This window comes from Ornithorhynchus anatinus, chromosome 3, assembly GCF_004115215.2.
Source record: "Ornithorhynchus anatinus isolate Pmale09 chromosome 3, mOrnAna1.pri.v4, whole genome shotgun sequence".
Taxonomy (NCBI): Eukaryota; Metazoa; Chordata; class Mammalia; order Monotremata; family Ornithorhynchidae; genus Ornithorhynchus; species Ornithorhynchus anatinus.
Window position 1 is genome coordinate 1,548,162 of NC_041730.1, and position 21,480 is coordinate 1,569,641.

At 61.1% G+C, this 21,480-nt stretch overlaps 1 protein-coding gene across 1 annotated transcript in view; it reads right to left on the minus strand.

The window, feature by feature from the left end:
* Positions 1-15,409, minus strand: part of CD81 (CD81 molecule) — a 32,621-nt gene extending 17,212 nt beyond the window's left edge. The window contains exon 1 of the mRNA XM_029061645.2: positions 15,168-15,409. Within this exon, the coding sequence (XP_028917478.1) occupies positions 15,168-15,233 (66 nt within the window). The 5' untranslated portion in view covers positions 15,234-15,409. The remainder of the gene's footprint in view (positions 1-15,167) is intronic.
* Positions 15,410-21,480: the final 6,071 nt, after the last annotated feature.

The following is a 21,480-nucleotide window of genomic DNA, read 5'->3' on the forward strand; positions in this document are numbered from 1 at the left end:
GAGTCCGAGGATGTGGGTTCTAATAACAATAATAATTATTATCGTAATAATAACGGTGCCGTTCGTTGAGCGCTCACTATGTGCAGAGCACGGTTCTAAGCGCTGGGGGAGATACGGGGTCGGCAGGATGTCCCACGTGAGGCTCACAGGCTTCATCCCCATTTGACAGATGAGGTCACTGAGGCCCAGAGAAGTGAAGTGACTTGCCTACGGTCACCCAGCTGACAGGTGGCACATTCGGGATTCGAACCCACGACCTCTGACTCCCAAGCCCGGGCTCTTTCCACCGAGCCACGCCGCATTCTATCTGTGAAGCGCTCAGCTACGTGCCAGGCACTGTGCTAAGCGCTGGAGTGGATACGGGAGAAGCAGCGCGGCTCGGTGGCGAGAGCCCGGGCCTGGGAGTCGGAGGTCATGGGTTCGAATCCCGGCTCCGCCGCTCGTCGGCTGTGTGGCCCTGGGCAAGTCACTTCACTTCTCCGGGCCTCGGTCACCTCATCCGGAAAATGGGGATGAAGACCGGGAGCCCCACGTGGGTCAGGGCCGGTGTCCAACCCGATTTGCTTGCATCCACCCCGGCGCTTAGTACAGAGAAGCGGAGTGGCTCGGTGGAAAGAGCCTGGTCTTAGGAGTCAGAGGTCACGGGTTCTAATCCCGGCTCCGCCGCCCGTCGGCTGGGTGACTTTGGGCAAATCACTTCACTGGGCCTCAGTTCCCTCGTCTGGGAAATGGGGATGAAGACCGGGAGCCCCACGGGGGACGACCCGATGACCCCGTATCTCCCCCCAGCGCTTGGAACGGTGCTTGGCACAGAGTAAGCGCTTAACAAATATCAACATTATGCCTGGCACTGTGCAGGGATTGCCTCTGTTGCCAAACTGTCCATTCCAAGCGCTTAGTCCGGTGCTCTGCACATAGTAAGCGCTCAATCAATACCACTGAATGAATGATTATTAGTACGGTGCTTGGCACACAGTAAGTGCTTACCAAATATTAAAAATTAGACCGTAAGCCCGTCAAAGGGCAGGGACCGTCTCTATCTGTTGCCGACTTGTTCATTCCAAGCGCTCGGTACAGTGCTCGGCACATAGTAAGCGCCCAATAAATACTCTTGAGTGAATGAATGAATGAATATTATTATTCTTTTATCATTGATAAGAATATAAGGGGCCGTGGAGCCCCACGGGGAGCCCCCCCCCCCGGCCCAGCCGGGACAGGACTCCGCAGCAGAGGAACGGGAAGTGAAGAGCAGCGAGGACACATTTCCCCGCGGAAACCGATGAAATCCGGACGTCTAAAAATACGGGGACCCCGGGAGCCTCCCCCAGCCCCCGCCCCGAAGCTCGCCGTCGGCGGGGAACGGGTCTGTTCTACTGGACTCTCCCAAGCACTCAGTAACAATGATAATAATAATAATGGCATCTGTTAAGCGCTTACTATGTGCCGAGCACCGTTCTAAGCACCGGGGGGGATACGAGGCGAGCAGGTCGTCCCACGTGGGGCTCACGGTCTTCAGCCCCATTTCGCAAGCAGACGAGGGGCAGAGCCAGGATCGGAACCCACGACCTGCGACTCCCAGGCCCGGGCTCCTCCGCCTGACCCCGCCGCTTCCCACTTCCCAGTCCTGACGGTTCCCGGCGGTTGAGAGTGACAGTGCCCGCTACGTGCCAGGCTCTGCGCTGAGCGCCGGGGTGGAGAGAAGCGGATGAGGTTGGACGGGGTCCCCGGCCCCGTTTTCCAGATGAGGAAACTGAGGCCCGGAGAAGCGAAGTGGGAGCGACGGTCCTAGCCCGGGCCTCCCGGGTCCTCCTACGCTCCCTCCTCCGGCCCCCCGGGAGGGGACGGGTCTCGGTCCGGGCTCCCTGGCACGGAGAGGGACTCTGACTTGATAATAATTATTGATAATGATAAGGATAATGTGGTATTTAAGCGCTTACCACGTTTCAGGCGCTGTACTAAGCGCTGGGGTGGAGACAAGCCAATCGGGGAGGCAGCGTGGTCTAGTGGGACTCACAGGACGTGGGTTCTAATCCCACCGCCGCTCGTCTCCCCCCTCTAGACCGCGAGCCCGTTGTTGGGCAGGGGTCGTCTCTCTCTGTCGCCCCGCTGGACTTTCCGAGCGCTTAGTCCAGTGCTCTGCGCCCGGCAGGCGCTCAATGAATCCGATGGAATGAACGGATGCCGCGTGACCTTGGGCACGTCGGCGTCACTTCTCTGGGCCTCAGTCAGTTCCCTCATCTGTAAAATGGGGATGGAGCCCGGGGGCCCCACCGGGGACGGGGATCGGGTCCGACCCGGTTGGTGTGGATCCACCTCAGTGCTTACTACGGTGCCGGGCACACCATTATCATTATTAATAATAATAATGATCAGAGAAGCAGTGGCGAGAGCCCGGGTTTGGGAGTCAGAGATCATGGGTTCGAATGCCGGCTCCGCCGCGTGTCAGCTGGGTGACTGCGGGCAAGTCACTTCACTCCTCTGTGCCTCAGTGACCTCATCTGTAAAATGGGGACGAAGACTGGGCGCCTCACGTGGGACGACCTGATGACCCTGTATCTCCCCCAGCGCTTAGAACAGCGCTCGGCACACGGGAAGCGCTTAACAGATAACATTATCAACGGCACAGTGTCCTCCAGGAACAACCGGCTGCTCACCTGGAGGTTTCCCACCTCATCGGGAAGCCCTCCCCGATTGCCCCGCCCACCTGTCGGCCCGCCGTGAGCAGGGAGCGCGTCTAGCAGGTCCGCTCTCCCGCCCTCTCCGCAGCGCTCAGTCCGGTGCTCTGCACACGGTGAGCGCTCAAGGAACCCGATCGCTCCCTGCCTTCTGTGATTTTCTCGAGATGGCGCCTGAGCCCTTACCCTACGTCCAACGCTGCGCTACGGGGGGGGGCGGATACACAAGAAGATCGCCTCGGGGAGAGTCCCCGTCCCCATCTGACAGATGTGGCTCGGTGGAGAGAGGCCGGCCTTGGGAATCAGAGGTCACGAGTTCAAATCCCGGCTCCGCCGCTTGTCAGCTTGTGACTTGGGGCAAGTCGCTTCCCCTCTCTGGGCCTCAGGGACCTCATCTGTAAAACGGGGATGAGGACTGGGAGCCTCACGTGGGACCACCTGATTCCCCTGTCTACCCCAGCGCTTAGAACGGTGCTCCGCACATAATAAGCGCTGAACGGATACCAACGTTATTATTATTGAGGGGACCGAGGCCCGGAGCGGCGAAGCGACTGGCCCCCGGCTCACCCGGCGGACACGTGGCGGAGCCGGGATTAGAACCCGGCTCTTCTGATTCCCGGGGCTTATCTGCCGTGGACGGGAAGTTGTAGCGGGCTCCCGCCGAGGGCAGGAAGCGGCAAGGTTTTGTGGCTAAAGCCCGGGCCTGGGAGTTAGATGGACTCCCAATTTGCTCTTTTCCCCCTCTCCCCGCCCCACAGCACTCATGTCTCCATCTATAATAATTATTCCTTTTATTCCTATTATCGCCTCTTTCCTCCTTTTGCCGTCCGCCTCCCTTCGTCTGATACCGTTGGTATCCGTTAAGCGCTTACTATGTGCAGGGCACTGTCCTAAGCGCTGGGGGAGATACCGGCGAATGCGGTTGTCCCTCGTGAGGCTCACGGTCTTCATCCCCATTTGCCAGATGAGGGAACTGAGGCCCAGAGAAGCGAAGCGACTCGCCCACCGTCACGCAGCCGACGAGTGGCGGAGCCGGGATTAGAACCCATGACCTCTGACTCCCAAGCCCGGGCCGTAAACCCTTTGTGGGCAGGGATCGTCTCTCTTTATTGCTTGACTGTACTTTCCCAAGCGCTTAGCCCAGTGCCCTGCACAGAGTAGGCCCTCAATAAATGCGATCGAATGAATGACTGAATGAATGCCTCCCCTCCCTCTAATAATGTTGGTATCTGTTAAGCGCTTACTCTGTGCAGAGCACTGTTCTAAGCGCTGGGGGAGGTCCAGGGTCATCGGGTGGTCCCACGTGAGGCTCTCGGGCTTCATCCCCATTTTCGAGATGAGGTCACTGAGGCCCAGAGAAGTGAAGTGACTTTGCCCAAGGTCACGCAGCTGACAAGAGGCAGAGGCGGCATTCGAACCCATGACCTCTGACTCCCGAGCCCGGGCCCTTTCCACTGAGCCGCGCTGCTTCTCCTCTAGACTGTAAGCTTGTCGTGGGCAGGGCCTAGGAAGCGCTTAACAAATACCACAATTAATATTATTTGTAGTTGCATGCCCCCCGCGCTTAGAACAGTGCTTTGCACATAGTAAGCGCTTAATAAATACCACCATTATTATTAATAGTATTACTGGACACCTGCTGTGGGCAAGAGGCTGTACCGGGCGCTTCCCCTCGGGGCAGGACACTGTAGTGGCCTCCTGCTGTTGGCAGGATTCTGTAGTAGGCTCCCACTGTGGGCAGGACCCTATACTGGGCACCGGCTATGGGCAGGAGGCCGTACTAAGCTCCCACCGTGAGCGGGGCACTGTACTGGGCTCCCATTCTGGACAGACCACGGTACTGGGCGCCTGCCGTGGGCAGGACCCCAGATTGGCTCAGTGGAAAAGAGCCCGGGCTTCGGAGTCAGAGGTCATGAGTTCGACTCCCGGCTCTGCCACTCGTCAGCTGTGTGACCGCGGGCGAGTCGCTTCCCTTCTCTGGGCCTCAGTTCCCTCATCTGGAAAATGGGGATTAACCGTGAGCCTCACGGGGGACGACCTGATGACCCTGGATCTCCCCCAGCGCTTAGAACGGTGCTCTGCACGTAGTAAGCGCTTAACAGAGACCAACATTATTATTATTATTGTTCTGCTTCCACTGTTGGCGGGATCCCATTCTGGGCGCTTGCTCTGAGCAGGGCGCTGTACTGGACAACCCTTGTGGGCAGGATCCCATACTGGACAGCTCTTCTTGCCAGGATACTGTACTGGGTGCCCGCTGTGAGCAGGAAGCAGTGTGGCCTCGTACTTAGACCCCGGGGCCTGGAGTCAGAAGGACCTGGGTTCTAATCCCGGCTCCGCCTCTCGTCTGCCGTGTGACCTCGGGCGAGTCACGTCACTTCTCTGGGCCTCAGTTCCCCCATCGGGAAAATGGGGACGGAGTCTGTGAACGCTCAATCCGGTGCTCTGCACACAGAAAGCGCTCAATAAATACGACCGAACGAATGAGCGACGAGGACTGCGTCCAACCCGATTAGCTCGTGCCTACCCCAGTGTTTAGTGCAGTGCTTGGCACACAGTAAGCGCTTCAGCTCGTTGTGGGCAGGGAATGTGTCTGACGTTATGCTGTACTCTCCCAAGCGCTTACTACGGTGCTCTGCGCCCAGTAAGTGCTCGATAGAGAAGCGGAAGAAGAGAAGCAGCGTGGCTCAGTGGAAACAGCCCGGGCCGGGGAGTCAGAGGTCATGGGTTCGAATCCCGGCTCCGCCGATGGCAGCTGGGTGACTTTGGGCAGGTCGCTTCACTTTCCCGGGCCTCAGTGACCTCATCTGGAAAATGGGGATGAAGACTGGGAGCCCCACGGGGGACAACCCGATCTCCTAGTATCCTCCCCAGCGCTTAGAACAGTGCTTTGCACAGAGTAAGCGCTTAACAAATGCAAGACTAATAATAAGCACTTAAATACCATTAAAAGGGGACGGGGGAACCTTCCACTACCTCTAAAGACGGGTGTACTGGCCGCCCTGGGGAAGTTGGCTGATTTCCCTTCAGGGAAATTCCTCGTGGGGGGGGGATATCCCGTGACACGAGGCAGCCCCGGGTCCCATCCCTGTAGATACCCTGTATCCCCCCAGCGCTTAGAACAGCGCTCTGCACACAGTAAGCGCTTAACAGATACCAACATTACTATCAGTAGTAGTGAGCACTTAAAAAACACCATTATTATTATTAACCCCCGCATCAGGCGCAAGATAATTAGGTCAGAGAGGCCGAGAAGCGGCATGGCCTGGCGGCTCGAACCCAGACCTGGAAATCGGAAGGACCTGGGTTCCAATCCCGGCTCTGCCACCTGTCTGCTGTGCGACCGCGGGCAGGCCGCTTCACTTCTCTGTGCCTCAGTTACCGCATCTGTAAAGCGGGGATTAAGACCGTGAGCCCAAGTGGGAACGGGACGGGCGGCGTACAATCCGACTATCCTCTGTCTACCCCAACGCCTCCTTACAGCGTTGTCCGTCCGTCTCCCCCGATTAGACCGTCAGCCCGTCAGTGGGCAGGGACTGTCTCTATCCGTTGCCGCACTGCCCATCCCAAGCGCTTAGTCCGGTGCTCTGCACATAGTAAGCGCTCAATAAATACTAGCGAATGAATAAATGAATACAGCGCCCGTACGAAGCGCTTAAATACCGCACTTAAAAAGCCCGCTGTTGGGTAAGGATTGTCTTTGGTGCCCAACTCTATGTTCCAAGTGCTCAGTTCACTGCCCTGCGGACAGTGAGCGCTCGATAAATCCGATGGAATGGTTGATTATTACTAATAATAATAATAATGTTGGTATTTGTTAAGCGCTTACTATGTGCAGAGCACTCTTCTAAGCGCTGGGGTAGAGACAGGGTCATCGGGTTGTCCCACGTGAGGCTCCCAGTCTTCATCCCCATTTGACAGATGAGGGAACTGAGGCCCAGAGAAGTGAAGTGACCTGCCCCCGGTCCCACGGCTGCCAAGGGGCCGAGCCGGGATTCGAATCCATGACCTCTGGCTCCCAGGCCCGGGCTCCTTCCACCGGAGCCCCGCTGCTTCTCTCATCACAATTATCATTATCACTATTAGAGAGACACCCGCGGCCCCCTTGGGACTCACTGCCCAAGGGGGAGGCGGAGAACTGAATCCCCATTTTACAGATGAGGGACGTGAGGGGTGGCCAGGACCCTCCCTGTCTCGGTGGCCCGGGGAGCTGGCACTCTGCACAGAGCGCTCGGCGCAAAGTGAGCGCTTAATAAAAACGAGCGACTGAGTCACACTCTCTCAAGCATCTCCCCGCCCCCCCCCCCCCCCCCGCCCCGTCCCCAAGCAGCAGGATGTCATTCGGCGGCAATATTTAGCATTTAGCGGAGGCCGCGCGCCCTCCCCCGTCAGCGTTTTAAGAGATGAAGGTGGGCGGGAAGGGGGGGGGGGGGGCAAGGGGAAGGGGCGTGCCTCGGTTCCCCTCACCCCGCGCTTGCCCCCCAGGAAGCTTCGCGCCACCCACCCCCTGCTCCCACTTCGTGAGGCCTCGGGGTCACCCTAAAAACGGTCATCGTAACAGCCGTGGTAATAACAACGCTGGTATTCGTTGAGCGCTTCCTACGTGCCGAGCGCCGTTCTAAGCGCTGGGGCGGATTGGGGGGGGGGGTCATCGGGTCGTCCCGCGTGAGGCTCCCCGTCTTCATCCCCATTTTCCGGATGAGGTCACTGAGGCCCAGAGAAGTGACTTGCCCACAGTCCCGCAGCTGACAAGGGGCAGGGCCGGGATTCGAACCCACGACCTCCGACTCCCAAGCCCGGGCTCTTTCCACTGAGCCACGTGGTACCGGTTGAGGAGGGCCTGCTAGGTGGCGGACACCGTACTGAGCGCCGGGGTGGGTAGAAGCAAATCGGGGGGGACCCGGGGACTTGGGGCTTTCCGGTCCGAATCCCCATTTTACGGACGAGGTCACCGAGGCCCAGGGAAGGGAAGCGACTCGCCCGAGACCACACGGCGGACGAGAGGCGGGGCCGGGATCAGAACCCACCACCGCTAGGCCGGGCTGCTCCGTCCCCGGTCCCACCCCCCTCCCCAAGGTCGGGGCGGGGGGCCGGGGGGGGGGAGGGGTCTCATTCATTCATTCGATCCTATCTACTGAGCGCTTACCGCGTGCTGAGCACCGTACTAAGCGCTTGGGAGAGGACAGAATAACAATCGACAGACACCTTCCCCGCCCACACCGAGCTCACAGTCTCCCACCGGCTCGTACTAAGAATCGTGGTACTGGTTAAGCGCTTACTACGTGCCAGGCGCTGTGCTAAGCGCTGGGGTGGAGAGGAGCAAACGGGGTTGGACACGGCCCCCGGCCCACCTGGGGCTCCCAGTCCCCGTCCCCATTTTACGGACGAGGGACCTGAGGCTCGGAGAAGCCAGATGACTTGTCCGAGGTCACAGAGCAGACACGTGGCGGAGGCAGGATTAGAACCCACGTCCTCCGGCGCCCAGGCCTGGGCTCAAAGAGACAAGCAGCGTGGCTCAGTGGAAAGAGCTCGGGTTCGAATCCCGGCTCTGCCGCTCGTCAGCTGTGTGACTTTGGGCAAGTCACTTCACTTCTCTGGGCCTCAGTCCCCTCATCTGTAAAATGGGGATGAAGACCGGGAGCCCCACGTGGGACAACCCGATGACCCTGTCTCTCCCCCAGCGCTCAGAACAGTGCTCCGCACAGAGTAAGCGCTTAACAGATACCAACGCTGTTATTATTATTTAGGGCATAGGCCTGGAGTCAGAAGGTCATGGGTTCTAATCCCAGTTCCGCCACTCGTCTGCTGCGTGACCCTGGGCGGGTCACTTCACTTCTCTGGGCCTCAGTTCCCTCCTCTGGAAAAGGGGGATTGAGACTTGTGAGCCCCTACGTGGTGCGTCCAACCCGATCTGCTGGCATCCGCCTCCGCGCTTAGTACAGAGCCTGGCCCATAGTAAGCGCTTCACAAACGCCACGAGTATTATTATTATTATCGTGATTATTATTAATAGATACGACCGAGCACCGTGCCCAAGCGCCGACAGGGTCATCAGAGCAGGCCGCTGACCACGCCGCGCTCCCGTCCCGTCTATCTGTTGCCGAACTGTCCATTCCAAGCGCTCGGCGCACAGTAAGCGCAGATTTTATTTATCCCGATTCTATTTATCCCGTTTCTATTTATGTGCTATTGTGTTAATGAGGTGCTCTTCCCCTGACCCTATTTATTGCCGTCGTTCTCGTCCGTCCGTCCGTCTCCCCCGATTAGACTGTGGCCCGTCAGAGGGCAGGGACCGACTCTGTTGCCGATCTGTCCATTCCAAGCGCTCAGTCCAGGGCTCTGCACATAGTAAGCGCTCAATAAATACTATTGAATGAATGAATGAATGGGAGGGACGCCGGCCCATTTTACCGACGGGCACGCGGAGGCCCAGAGAGGTTTGCCGGCTCGCCCGAGGTCACTCGGCAGGCCAGGCCAGGCACGGGGTCTCCCCGCCCCGACCCCCAGACTGAAAGAGGAGAAGGCCGCGCGCCCGCCCGCCCGCAGCCCTCGAAACCGGAACCGAAGGCAACGGGGGTGAGGATCTCCAATCCGCCGCCCGCCGATAACGACCCCGCAAGGGGAAGTCCGGCTCCGGGGTAAGTGGGAGGAGGTGGGGGACGGGGAGGAAGCGGCCGTTGACGGCGCCTCCCTTTCTCGGGGGCCTTACTGGACGCCGGCCCCCCCCCCGCGTCAGCCGCGGGGACGTCCCCCCGGGCGCCGGAAAATCCAGTCGTCCGTTCAGTCGATCCTATTCATTAAGCGCCCACCGCGTGCGCCGTAATAACGGTGACGACGACGACGGCATCTGTTGAGCGCGACCGTGCGCCGAGCGCCGGGGCGGACACGAGGTCATCGGGTTGCCCCGTGTGGGGCTCTCTGTGAGCGCTCAGTAAATACAATCGGATGAACGAGCGAATGAATCCCCATTTTACAGATGAGGGAGGCCCAGAGAGGTTAAGGGGCTTGCCCAAGGTCACCCAGTCCCGTTCATCCGGTCGCATTTATTGAGCGCTTACTGCGGGCGGAGCACTGGACTAAGCGCTCGGGATGGTCAGGTGGGCGACAGAGAGGGCCCATCCCCGCCCCACGACGGGCTCACCGTCTGAACGGAAGCGGCGCGGCTCGGTGGAAAGAGCGCGGGCTTGGGAGTCAGAGGTCACGGGTTCGAATCCCGGCTCCGCCGCTAGTCAGCTGTGCGACCGTGGGCGAGTCACTTCACTTCCCTGGGCCTCAGTTACCTCATCTGTCAAATGGGGATTAAAACTGTGAGCCCCACGTGGGACAAACTGATCACCTCGCATCCCCCAGCGCTTAGAACAGTGCTCCGCACACGGTGAGCGCTTAACAAATGCCACGGTTTATTTAAACGGGGGAGACCCTGCTTCACTGTGCTGAGCGCTTGGGAAAGAACAAATCGACAGGCTGGCGGGGTTGGGGACACTTGGGGGGGGGGGGGCGGTCCAGACTTGGCCTCGGATCCCCCCGCCCTCCCCCACACCGGGGAGGCTCTGCCGTAGCCCAGGGGAGCCCCCCGCCCCATCAAACGGGGGGTGGGTTTTTCCGAGGGGAACGTGGGTCTCTCTCAACGCTTAGCGGGGCGCGGCCCGGTGGGACCGAGGGGGAATTGGGGGGGATCCTTCATCCGGGACCCTCCCCCCACTATCATCGCCCCTTGGGGTCTCCCCCAGGGGCGAGACCCCTCACCCCACCATCGACACCATCCTTCCTCTGGCCTGGGTCCCCCCCCCCCCCCCCCGCCCACAATGTCTCTCCCTCCTTCCCGTTTCAGGGCCTTATTGCAGGCCCATCTCCTCCAGGAGGCCTTCCCTGACTAAGCCCCCCGTTTTCTCTTCTCCCCCTCCCTCTGCGTCAGCCCGACTTGCTCCCTGCACTTTCCAGACCCCTCCCACCCTCCGAAAGCCCCCCAGCCGCCCCCCCATGGGGGGATCACAGTCCAGAGGCCTCAAACCAGCTGTTCTGCTCCCCGCCCCCCTTCCTCCCCCTCCCCGGTCCCTGGGGGGTCGGGGGGCAGGTGGGGCGCAGATGTGAGCCGTCTCGGACCCCCGCCCCCTCCCAGCCCCCCCCCCCCCCAACTTGCCCTGTTCCAGCTGGGGGACCCGGGCGGAGTGACAAAGGAAAGGCCAGAGTGGGGAGGGGGGTTAGGGCCGGAGGGGGCGGCTGGAGGACGGGGGGCGGGGGGGGAGAGCAGGGGGCCGCGGGGTGGGAGGGGGGCAGATCTGACGCCCCCCACCCAAGCCATCTGGCCCAACACCCCCCCTCGAGAAAAGAGAAAGTCGGTCTCGGAGACGACAGGAAACGGGATCAAAATAAACGGCAAGAGGAAGTGGGAGGGGGGCCTCCGACAGGGCCGGCGGCCCCCTCCTCCGTCTCCCGCGGCCCCCCGGGAAGGAGGGGGCCTCCAAGCCCCCAGACCCAATTCGACTCCCCCTCCTCCACCTCGGGGGCCGGGGGGGGGGGGGATCGCAGCCCCCTTTCCGGGGACCGCCAGGCGGGGAGACGGTTTGTCCATTCCAAGCGCTGAGTCCAGCGCTCTGCACATAGTAAGCGCTCAATAAATTCTATTGAATGAATGAACGAATGAGACGTGGGTTCAAGGCCCGGCCCGCTGGGCGACGCCCCCCGGAAAGTCGCTCAGTCGCCCTCAGAGGCTCAGAAGCAGCGAGGGCCTAGTGGCCGCAGCCTGGGGTCTGGGAGCCAGAAGGACCTGGGTTCTAATCCCGGCAGAACCTGGGGCAAAGCCACTCTCCTTCTCCGGGCCTCGGTTCCCTCGTCTGGAAAATGGGGACGAAGGCCGGGAGCCCGGTGGGGGACAGGGTCCCCGTCCAGCCCGATGACCTCGTAGGTGCCCCAGCGCTTAGTACGGTGCCTGCCACCGAATGAGCGCTTATTAAATGCCGTCATTATTATTATTACTACTCCAGCGCTTACTTAGGACAGTGACCGGAGATTAGTAAGGGCTTAAATGCCATTTAAAAAACAAAAAAACAGGCGTGGTGAGACTGCGGGGAGGCCAGGATGGGAAGGGAAAAGCCCCAAGGAATTGGAGACCAGCACATCTCCGTCACTCCTGCCCCGGTCCGGCCCCGGACACGGGGGTGGGTGCGAATCCCGGCTGCCCGGGGGACGGAGAACGCCCTCGTTGGGAAGTTGGGGGGGCTCCGCTCTCCAATCCGCCGGATTCGCGGCTTCCGGCGGGCTCTCCCCCCTCCAGCCCGGACCCTAGTCTGCCCACGCTGTGATAGTGGACTCTCCCAAGCGCTCAGTACCGCACGCCGTAAAAGCCTCGTGGCTACAGCCCGGGCCTGGGAGTGAGTGGTTCTCATCCCGGCTCCGCCACTTGTCCGCTGCGCGACCTCGGGAGAGGCGCTCTGCCTCTCTGGGCCTCGGTTTCCCTCGTCTGGAAAACGGGGGTTAAGACTGGGAGCCCCACGTGGGACGGGGACCGGGTCCGACCTCCATATCTTGCACCTACCCTAGAGCTTAGAACGGGGCCTGGCACAGAGAAGGCGCTTAACAAATACCATCGTCATCACGATTACACAGAAAGCGCTCAGTGATGATAATAATGTTGGTATCCGTTGAGCGCTTACCATGGGCCGAGCACCGTTCTAAGCGCCGGGGGGAGATCCGGGGTCATCGGGTGGTCCCACGTGAGGCTCACGGTCTTCATCCCCATTTTACAGATGAGGGAAGTGAGGCCCGGAGAAGTGAAGTGACTCGCCCACGGTCACCCAGCTACGCGGCCGATCCGGGATTCGAACCCGTGACCTCTGACTCCCAAGCCCGGGCTCTCTCCACTGAGCCGCGCCGCTTCTCCACCCTTAGATAAATACCTTGATCGAGAGCTGCTCGAACGTCCGTCTCCCCCTCTAGACCCTAAGCTCCTCGTGGGCAGGGAACGGTTCGACCTAACGTGCTGTATCGTACTCTCCCAAGCGCTCAGTACAGCGCGCCGCACACGGTGAGCGTTCAATAAATGCCATCGAGTGCCGTCTAGCCCGGCCAGTCCACGCCTCCGCCTCGGGGATGCCCCGAACGTGCCTCCGGACAGGCAGGCGCCTCCCTCCGGGGCCTCCCCCTCGGCCCCCAGGCCCGCTCCAACTGCCGGGGGGTCCCTCGGTCCCCCGCGGCGGGGGAGATCCTCCCTCCACTCTAACCCGAGTCCCTCCCGCTGCAGCCCGGAAGGAATCCACGCCCGGCCACGCCGAGCCCCGGGCCGCTTCTCTGGGCAAAGCCGTAGGGGCGAAGGGGTGGGTTGGGAGCGGTCGCCCAGGGTGGGGCGGGGGGCCACGAGCGGGGAGGTGCTTATCATTAATAATAAATTAATATCTCTCTACGTTTAGCACTTACTAGGTGCCAGACATTCTATTATCATAATGGCATTTAAGCGCTCACCGCGGGCCGGGCGCCGTACCCGGCGCGGGGACGGAGACGAGCCACTCGGGCCGGACGGACGCGGTCCCCGTCCCTCGGGGGGCTCACGGCCCCAACGCCCATTTCCCGGACGAGGGAAGCGAGGCCCGGGGAAGCGAAGCGGCTTCCCCGAGGCCTCGCGGCGGACAAGGGGCGGAGGTCAGGATCAGAACCCAGGACCCTCTGCGTCTGGGGCGTAGCATCTGGCGAGGAAGACCGGCCCCCGGGCAGCTGCCCCCCTCACCCCCTCCCCACCCCCCTGCAGGGTGGTCCCGGGTGGGAGGGGCTTTTTCTGCGGGTTTTCTCCGGGGGAGCGGAGGGGCAGTTGGGGGAGGCAGGCCCACCCTGGCACGGCACCGGGCAATTTGGGGTGGGGTCCCCCTCCCACCCCCACCCCCGGGGAGAGGCGCAGGGGCCTTGAGCGTGGGGAGGGCTCGGCGGGGGGAGCCTGGGGGGGGGGGGGGGCCAGGCGCCAGCCGCACACACCGGGCAGGCGGCCTGCCCCACGCACGCAGACACACACGCACGGCCGGATCCCACCCCGGCATGCGTGTGCACACATGCACACGGGCCCAAACACACACACACACGCACCTCCAGATGCCCAAGCAGGCAGACGCGCACGGGCCCAAACACACACACACGTCCAAATCCCCAAGCGGGCACACCCACCCAGGCAGACGTGTGCACACACGCACACGGACCCAAACAGACACACACGTCCAAATCCCCAGGCGGGCAGACGCACCCAGACATGCGCGTGCACACACGTACACGGACCCAAACACACACACACACAGCGCACACACACACGTCCAAATCCCCAAACGGGCAGCCCCACCCAGACACAGGCGTGCACACACGGGTTCAAACACACGCACGAACAGACCCAGACGCAAACACACAGACCCCCCCCCCCCCCCCCAACGCGTGCACACACACGGAGCCAAACACACCTGCACACACAGACCCACAGACAGACCCAGACTCAAGCACATGGACCCAGACACACGCGCGCACAAACACACAACCAAACACTCCCAAAACACACACAATCGCAGACCCACACATACACCCCCCCCCCCGACCTGCACAAACAGGCCCAAACTCAAACACACACACACACACAGAGCCCCAGACCGAAAGCCGGCCCCGCAGACCCACGTCCACACCCAGGCCCAGACCCAGACCCAGGCCCTGGACGGGCAGGCGCAGGATTCCCACCTGGCACCCGCAGCCCCCCCGCCCCTCCTCCTGGGCGAGGCGAGCGGCCCGGCTGCCAAGAGGAAGTGGTGAAGGGAAGAGGAGGATGGCGATGGCGCAAAGACCTGTCCGGCCGCCCGACGGACCTCGAGCGGCCGCCGACCCTGACCTCTGACCTCTGACCCCCCCCCCCCGACCACCCGGGGGCCCGAGGCCTCGGCCGCTCTCCGGCCCCGCCACCCCGTGCCACCGCCTGCCACCCCTCTGCCATCCCGGGGAGGCCGGTCCTGTCTCCGTTCACCCTCGGGGAACCACGAAGGCTGGGCCCGCCTCAGTTTTCCCCCCCGGGGAACCACGAAGGTTGGCCCCGCCTCGGTTTCCCCCCCGGGAAAGATGGCCCCGCTTCAGTTCCCCCCCGACCCCGAGGAGGTGCGCAACGTTTGTCCGCGGGTGGGTGGGTGGTCTGGGTCCGAAAACGCGGTGGGCCACGCGCCCCCTCCCCCCCCCCCAGGCCAGTCCGGTAGGGCCACTTTGGGGGGGGCAGGGCCGGGGGGGGCGGGGGGGGGAGGTCTTTCCTTCCCATCTCCGCTTCCTCTTTTCTCCCCCCGGTCGGCGTCTCCCCCATCTCCTCTCCCCCTCCCCACCTCCGGGCGTCTCCCCCGCCTTCCATGCGCCCCCCCCCCCAGACCCCCGTGGGGGGGGGCAGGGAGGAGGAAGGGGGGGCGCACACACAGACACACACAGACACAACCCCCCCCCCCCCGGTGCCCCCCACCCTCCCCGACGCCCCCCGGCCCGGTGTCCCAGACTGACCCAGAAGACGAAGTTGAAGACGAAGAGCAGATATTTGATGCACTTGGTGCAGCCCTCCACACCCATGGCCGAGGGCACCGGAGGGGGTGGGCACCGGAGGGGGTGGGCACCGGAGGGGGTGGGCACGGAGGGTGGGCCGGTCGGGCAGGGGGCAGGTGGCAGGAGGCAGGAGGCAGGGGTTGCGGGTGTGCGGAGGCCAAGGCGCGCTCTGGCCGAGCAGCGGGTGCCGCACAGAGCCAGACCCCGCCCCCGCCCCGGGACCCGCCCCCTCCCCTTCTCTCTCCCCCCCCCCCCCCCTCCTTCTCCTCCTCCTGATCCTCCCAACCAGGCCCCGAACCCCAATCCTGGCCCCTCTCTGCAGTCCCGCCCCCTCCCCCTTTATCCTCTTCTCTCTCCAATCCCGCCCCCGCCCTCCTCCCAATTCCCCCCCTCGGCTCCCGCCCCCGCCCCCGCCCCCGCCCCCCTTATCCTTTCCTCTCTCCCATCCCCAAATCCTTGTCCCTCTCCAATCCTGATCCCGCCCCCCGCCCGTTCCTCCCCTCCTAATTCTGACTCCGCCCTCCCCCCCAACCTTTCCTCTCTCCGATCCCGACTCCGCCCCCCCCCCAGATTCCTTCCCTCCGATCCGGACGCCGCCCCCCAAATCCTTTCCTCTCTCCCATCCTGACACCCCACCCCACCCCCATCCGGGCCCAATCCCCGAATCCTTTCCCCTTCCCGGTCCTGCCCCCGCCCCCCCAAATTCCTTCTCTTCAACCACGACCCCGCCCCCCAAATCCTTTCCTTTCTCCAATGCTGACCCCTCCTCCCAAATTCCTTCCCTCCGATCCCGACCCCTCCCCCCACCTTTTCCTTTCTCCAATCCTGACCCCACCTCCCAGATTCCTTCCCGGATGCTTTCCTCTCTCCAGTCCTGAGCCCGCCTCCCAAATTCCTTTCCTCCGATCCCGACCCCACCCCTCAAATCCTGTTTCCCTCCAATCCTGACCTCACCCCCCGCCCCAGATCCTTTCCTCTTTCCACTCCGATCCTGCCCCTGCCCCTGCCCCTCCACCCCCCAAACCTTTTATCTCTAGTGGAGGAATGGTAGCTCACCCGTGGTCAGGAGGCGTCCTTCCAATAGCACGAGGCGGATCAGCTGCCGCCGGGCTATTTGGAGGGTGGCAAAGGGGGTCGAGGGTTGAGGGGGGAGGAGAGGACCGGTGTGGTCCGAGCACAGGCCCAGTAGCCGAAAGACCGGAGGTCCAATTCGTTCGATCATTCGATCGAATTTATTAAGTGCTTACTGTGTGCCGAGCACTGTACCAAGGGCTTGGGAAACTACATCACAATAGTAATGAATAATTGTGGTATTTCTTAAGTGCTTACTATGTGCCAGCCACTCTACTAAGCGCTGGGGTGGATCCAAGCAAATCCAGTTGGACCCAATCCCTGTCCCGCGTGGGGCTCACAGTCTCCATCCCCGTTTTCCCGATGAGGGAACTGAGGCCCAGAGAAGTGAAGCGACTTGCCCAAGGCCACACAGCGGACAAATGGCGGAGCTGGATTAGAACCCAAGACCTTCTGACGTCCCAACCCAAGCTCTAGCCACTGTGCCGTGCTGGTCTACCCAGATACCAGGTGGATCGGGTTGGACACAGTCCCTGTCTCGCGTGGGGCTCACGGGCTTCGTCCCCATTTTACGGATGAGTTGACCGAGGCAAGGAGATGCCAAGTGGCTTGCCCGAGGTCACACAGCAGACAGGTGGAGGAACCGGGATTGGAACCCAGGTTCTCCTGATTCCCGGGTCCATTCATTCAGCAGTATTTATTGAGCGCTTACTATGTGCAGAGCACTGGACTAAGCGCTCGGAATGGACAGAGTCGAGGGGAAGAACATCTTGTAAAAACAATGGCGACTAAATAGAATCAGGGCGATGTACATCTCATTAAACAAAATAGATAGGGTGATGAAGATATATACGGTCGAGCGGACGAGTACGGTGCTGAGGGGAGGGGACGGGAGAGGGGGAGGAGGAGAGGGAAAGGGGGAAGAAGTGGGTTTAGCTGCGGAGAGGTGAAGGGGGGGTAGAGGGACTAGAGGGAGAAGAGGAGCTCAGTCTGGGAAGGCCTCTCGGAGGAGGTGAGTTTTAAGTAGGGATTTGAAGAGGGGAAGAGAATGAGTTTGTCGGTGGTGAGGAGGGAGGGCGTTCCGGGACCGCGGGAGGACGTGGCCCGGGGCTCGACGGCGGGACGGGCGAGACCGAGGGACGGCGAGGAGGTGGGCGGCGGAGGAGCGGAGCGTGCGGGGTGGGTGGGAGAAAGAGAGAAGGGAGGAGAGGTAGGAAGGGGCGAGGGGATGGACGGCCTCGAAGCCTAGAGTGAGAAGTTTTTGTATTGAGCGGAGGTCGATGGGCAACCACTGGAGGTGTTTAAGAAGGGGAGTGGCAGGCCCAGAGCGTTTCTGCGGGAAGATGAGCCGGGCGGCGGAGTGAAGAATAGACCGGAGCGGGGCGAGAGAGGAGGAAGGGAGATCGGAGAGCAGGCCGACACGGTAGTCTAGCCGGGATATTACGAGAGCCCGTAGCGGTAAGGTAGCCGTTTGGGTGGAGAGGAAAGGGCGGATCTCGGCGATATCGTAAAGGTGAGACCGGCAGGTCTCGATGACGGATAGGACGCTTGGGGTGAACGCGAGAGACGAGTCGAAGACGACGCCGAGGTCGCGGGCCCGAGAGACGGGAAGGACGGTCGTACCGTCCACGGTGATAGGGAAGTCCGGGAGAGGACCGGACTCGGGAGGGAAGATGAGGAGCTCGGTCTCGCTCACGTTGAGTTTTAGGTGGCGGGCCGACATCCAGGTGGAGATCTCCTCCGGAGGCGGGAGGAGATGCGAGCCCGAAGGGACGGGGAGAGGACGGGGGCGGAGATGGAGATCTGCGTGTCATCTGCGTAGAGATGGTAGTCGAAGCCGTGAGAGCGGATGAGTTCACCGAGGGAGGAGTGTAAATGGAGAACGGAAGAGGGCCGAGAACCGACCCTTGAGGAACTCCGACGGTTAAAGGATGGGAGGGGGAGGAGGCGCCCGCAAAGGAGACCGAGAATGACCGGCCGGAGAGATGAGAGGAGAAGCGGGAGAGGACGGAGTCCGTGAAGCCGAGGCGAGATGAGGTGTGGAGGAGGGGACGGTCGACGGTGTCAAAGGCGGCCGAGAGGTCGAGGAGGATCAGAATGGAGTAGGAGCCATTGGATTTGGCAAGAAGGAGGTGACGGGTGACCTTAGAGAGAGCAGTCTCGGTAGAGCGGAGGGGACGGAAGCCAGATCGGAGGGGTGCCGGGAGAGAATGGGAGTTAAGGAATTCTAAGCAGCGAGTGTAGACGACTCGTTCTAGGATTTTGGAAAGGAAGGGTAGTAGGGAGATAGGGCCATAACTGGAAGGGGAATTGGGGTCGAGAGAGGGTTTTTTTAGGATGGGGGAGACATGGGCATGTTCGCAATCTCAAGCCCCATTTTACAGATGAGATAACTAAGGCACAGAGACGCTAAGTGACTTTCCCAAGGTCACCCCGCGGGCAAGCGGCGGAGCCAGGATGAGAACCCAGGGCATTCATTCATTCATTCATTCAGTAGTATTTATCGAGCGCTTACTATGTGCGGAGCACCGGACTAAACGCTTGGAATGGACAAATCGGTAACAGATAGAGACCATCCCTGCCCGATGACGGGCTCACGGTCTAATCGGGGGAGACGGACGGACAAAAACAAGACAACATAATGGCGATAGAATGAAGGGGATGGACACCTCATTAACAAAATAAATAGGGGAATAAAAATATATGCAAATGAGCAAAGTGCTGAGGGGAAGGGAGGGGGGAGGAGCCGAGGGAAAGGGGGGGATAAGGGGGCTCAGCTGAGGGGAGGGGAAGGGGGAGCAGAGAGGGAGCAGAGGGAAAAGTCCTCCTGACTCCCAGGCCCGGGCTCTTTCCATGAGGCCACATCGCTTCTCACGTCTCTCGTTTTTCCGGATGAGGAAACTGAGGCCCAGAGAGGTTCCCTGACTGACGTGAGGTCACACGGCAGCCCCACCTGCCCGCGGGGAAGGGGCGAATTGCACTGCTCCAGCGTCTGTGTTTACTGGCTCGCTTCTAACCCTGGCGAGCGTGGGTTTCCTGTGGGTGGGGAGCGCATCCCTACCTTTCCTTTTATCCCTTGTTGTCCAGCACAGTGTTCAGGACGTGTCTCTCCACTCCTCAAGACCCTCCGGCGGTTGCCCATCCACCTCCGCAGCCGACAGAAACCGGTCACCGTCGGCTTTAAAGCCGTCCATCCCCTCGCCCCCAGAGAAGCGGCGTGGCTCAGTGGAAAGAGCCCGGGCTTGGGAGTCAGAGGTCATGGGTTCTAATCCCGGCTCTGCCCCTTGTCAGCTGTGGGACTGTGGGCATGTCACTTCACTTCTCTGGGCCTCAGTGACCTCATCTGTAAAACGGGGATGAAGACTGGGAGCCTCACGTAGGACAACCTGATGACCCTGTATCTCCCCCAGCGCTTAGAACAATGCTCTGCATATAATAAGTGCTTAACAAATACCAGCATTATTATTATTATTATTAGGAATAAATGACAGATGTGGACAGAAATGGTGTGGGGCTGGGAAGGGGGATAATAATAATAATGTTGGTATTTGTTAAGCGCTTACTATGTGCAGAGCACTGCTCTAAGTGCTGGAGGAGATACAGGGTAATGAGGTTGTCCCATGTGAGGCTCACAGTCTTCATCCCCATTTTACAGATGAGGGAATTGAGGCCCAGAGAAGTGAAGTGACTGGCCCACAGTCACACAGCTGACAAGTGGCAGAGCCGGGATTAGAATGGAGCGAGTCCGGGCCACGCGGAAGGGAGGGGGAGCGGAGGAAAAGGGGGGCTCAGTCTGGGAAGGCCTCTGGGAGGAGGTGAGCCTTCAGGAGGGCTTTGAAGGGGGGGAGAGTCATTGGCGGATTTGAGGAGGGAGGGCCTTCCCGGTCAGGGGTAGGACGCGGGCCGGGGGGCGACGGCGCGACGGGGGAGAAGGAGGCCCGGTGAGGAGGCGAGCGGCGTCCGAGGAGCGGAGCGTGCGGCCTGCGATGGAGGAGGAGAGGAGGGAGGTGAGGCGGGAGGGGATGGACGGCTTGGAAGCCCAGAGCGAGGGGTGAGTTTCTGTTTGATGCCCAAAGGGACGGGGGAACCACTGGAGGTTCTCAAGGAGTGGGGACTGAATGGGGGACCACCCCTCCCCCCCCCACATTCATTCATTCATTCAGTAGTATTTATTGAGCGCTTACTGTGTGCAGAGCACTGCACTAAGCGCTTGGAAAGTACAGTTCGGCAACAGATGGACACCTCTGCCCCCTCCGCCCCCACCGGGCGAGCAAACAAGGTCAGCAACCCAAGGAGGCGTCCTTTGAACTTCAAACAACTGCCAGCGCAGCCTACCCCGCCCCACCCAAGCCCCGCTGTTCGGGGGGTTGGGTGGCGGAGGACCGGGGTTCAATATTCATTCAATCGTATCTATTAAGCGCTTACCCGGTGCCCAGCGCCCTACTGAGCGCCTGGGAAGTACAACACAAGAGACGCAGCGTGGCCTAACGGCAGCAGCCCGGACTCCGGAGTCAGAGGATGTGGGTTCTAATGCCGGCTCCGCCTCTCGTCTGCTGGGTGACCTTGGGCCAGTCACCTCACTTCTCCGGGCCTCGGGGACCTCATCTACAAAATGGGGATTGAGGCTGGGAGCCCCACGTGGGGCAACCTGACGACCTGAGAAGCAGCGCGGCTCAGTGGAAAGAACCCGGGCTCGGGAGTCAGAGGTCATGGGTGCGTATCCCGGCTCCGCCACTTGTCAGCTGTGGGACTGTGGGCAAGTCACTTCACTTCGCTGGGCCTCAGTGACCTCGTCTGGAAAATGGGGATGAAGACTGGGAGCCTCACGTGGGACGACCTGAGGACCCTGTATCTACCCCAAGGCCTAGGACGGTGCTCTGCACATAGTAAGCGCTTAACAAATACCAACATTATCATTATTATTATTACCTTGGCACTCAGACTGTGCTTGGCATGAAGTAGCAGCGTGGCTCAGTGGAAAGAGCCCGGGTTTGGGAGTCAGAGGGCACAGGTTCGAATCCCAGCTCCGCCGCTTGTCAGCTGGGTGACTGTGGGCAAGTCACTTCACTTCTCTGGGCCTCAGTTCCTTCATCTGTAAAATGGGGATGAAGACTGTGAGCCTCACGTGGGACAACCTGATGACCCTGTATCTACCCACACAGCTTAGAACAGTGCTCTGCACATAGTAAGCGCTTAACAAATA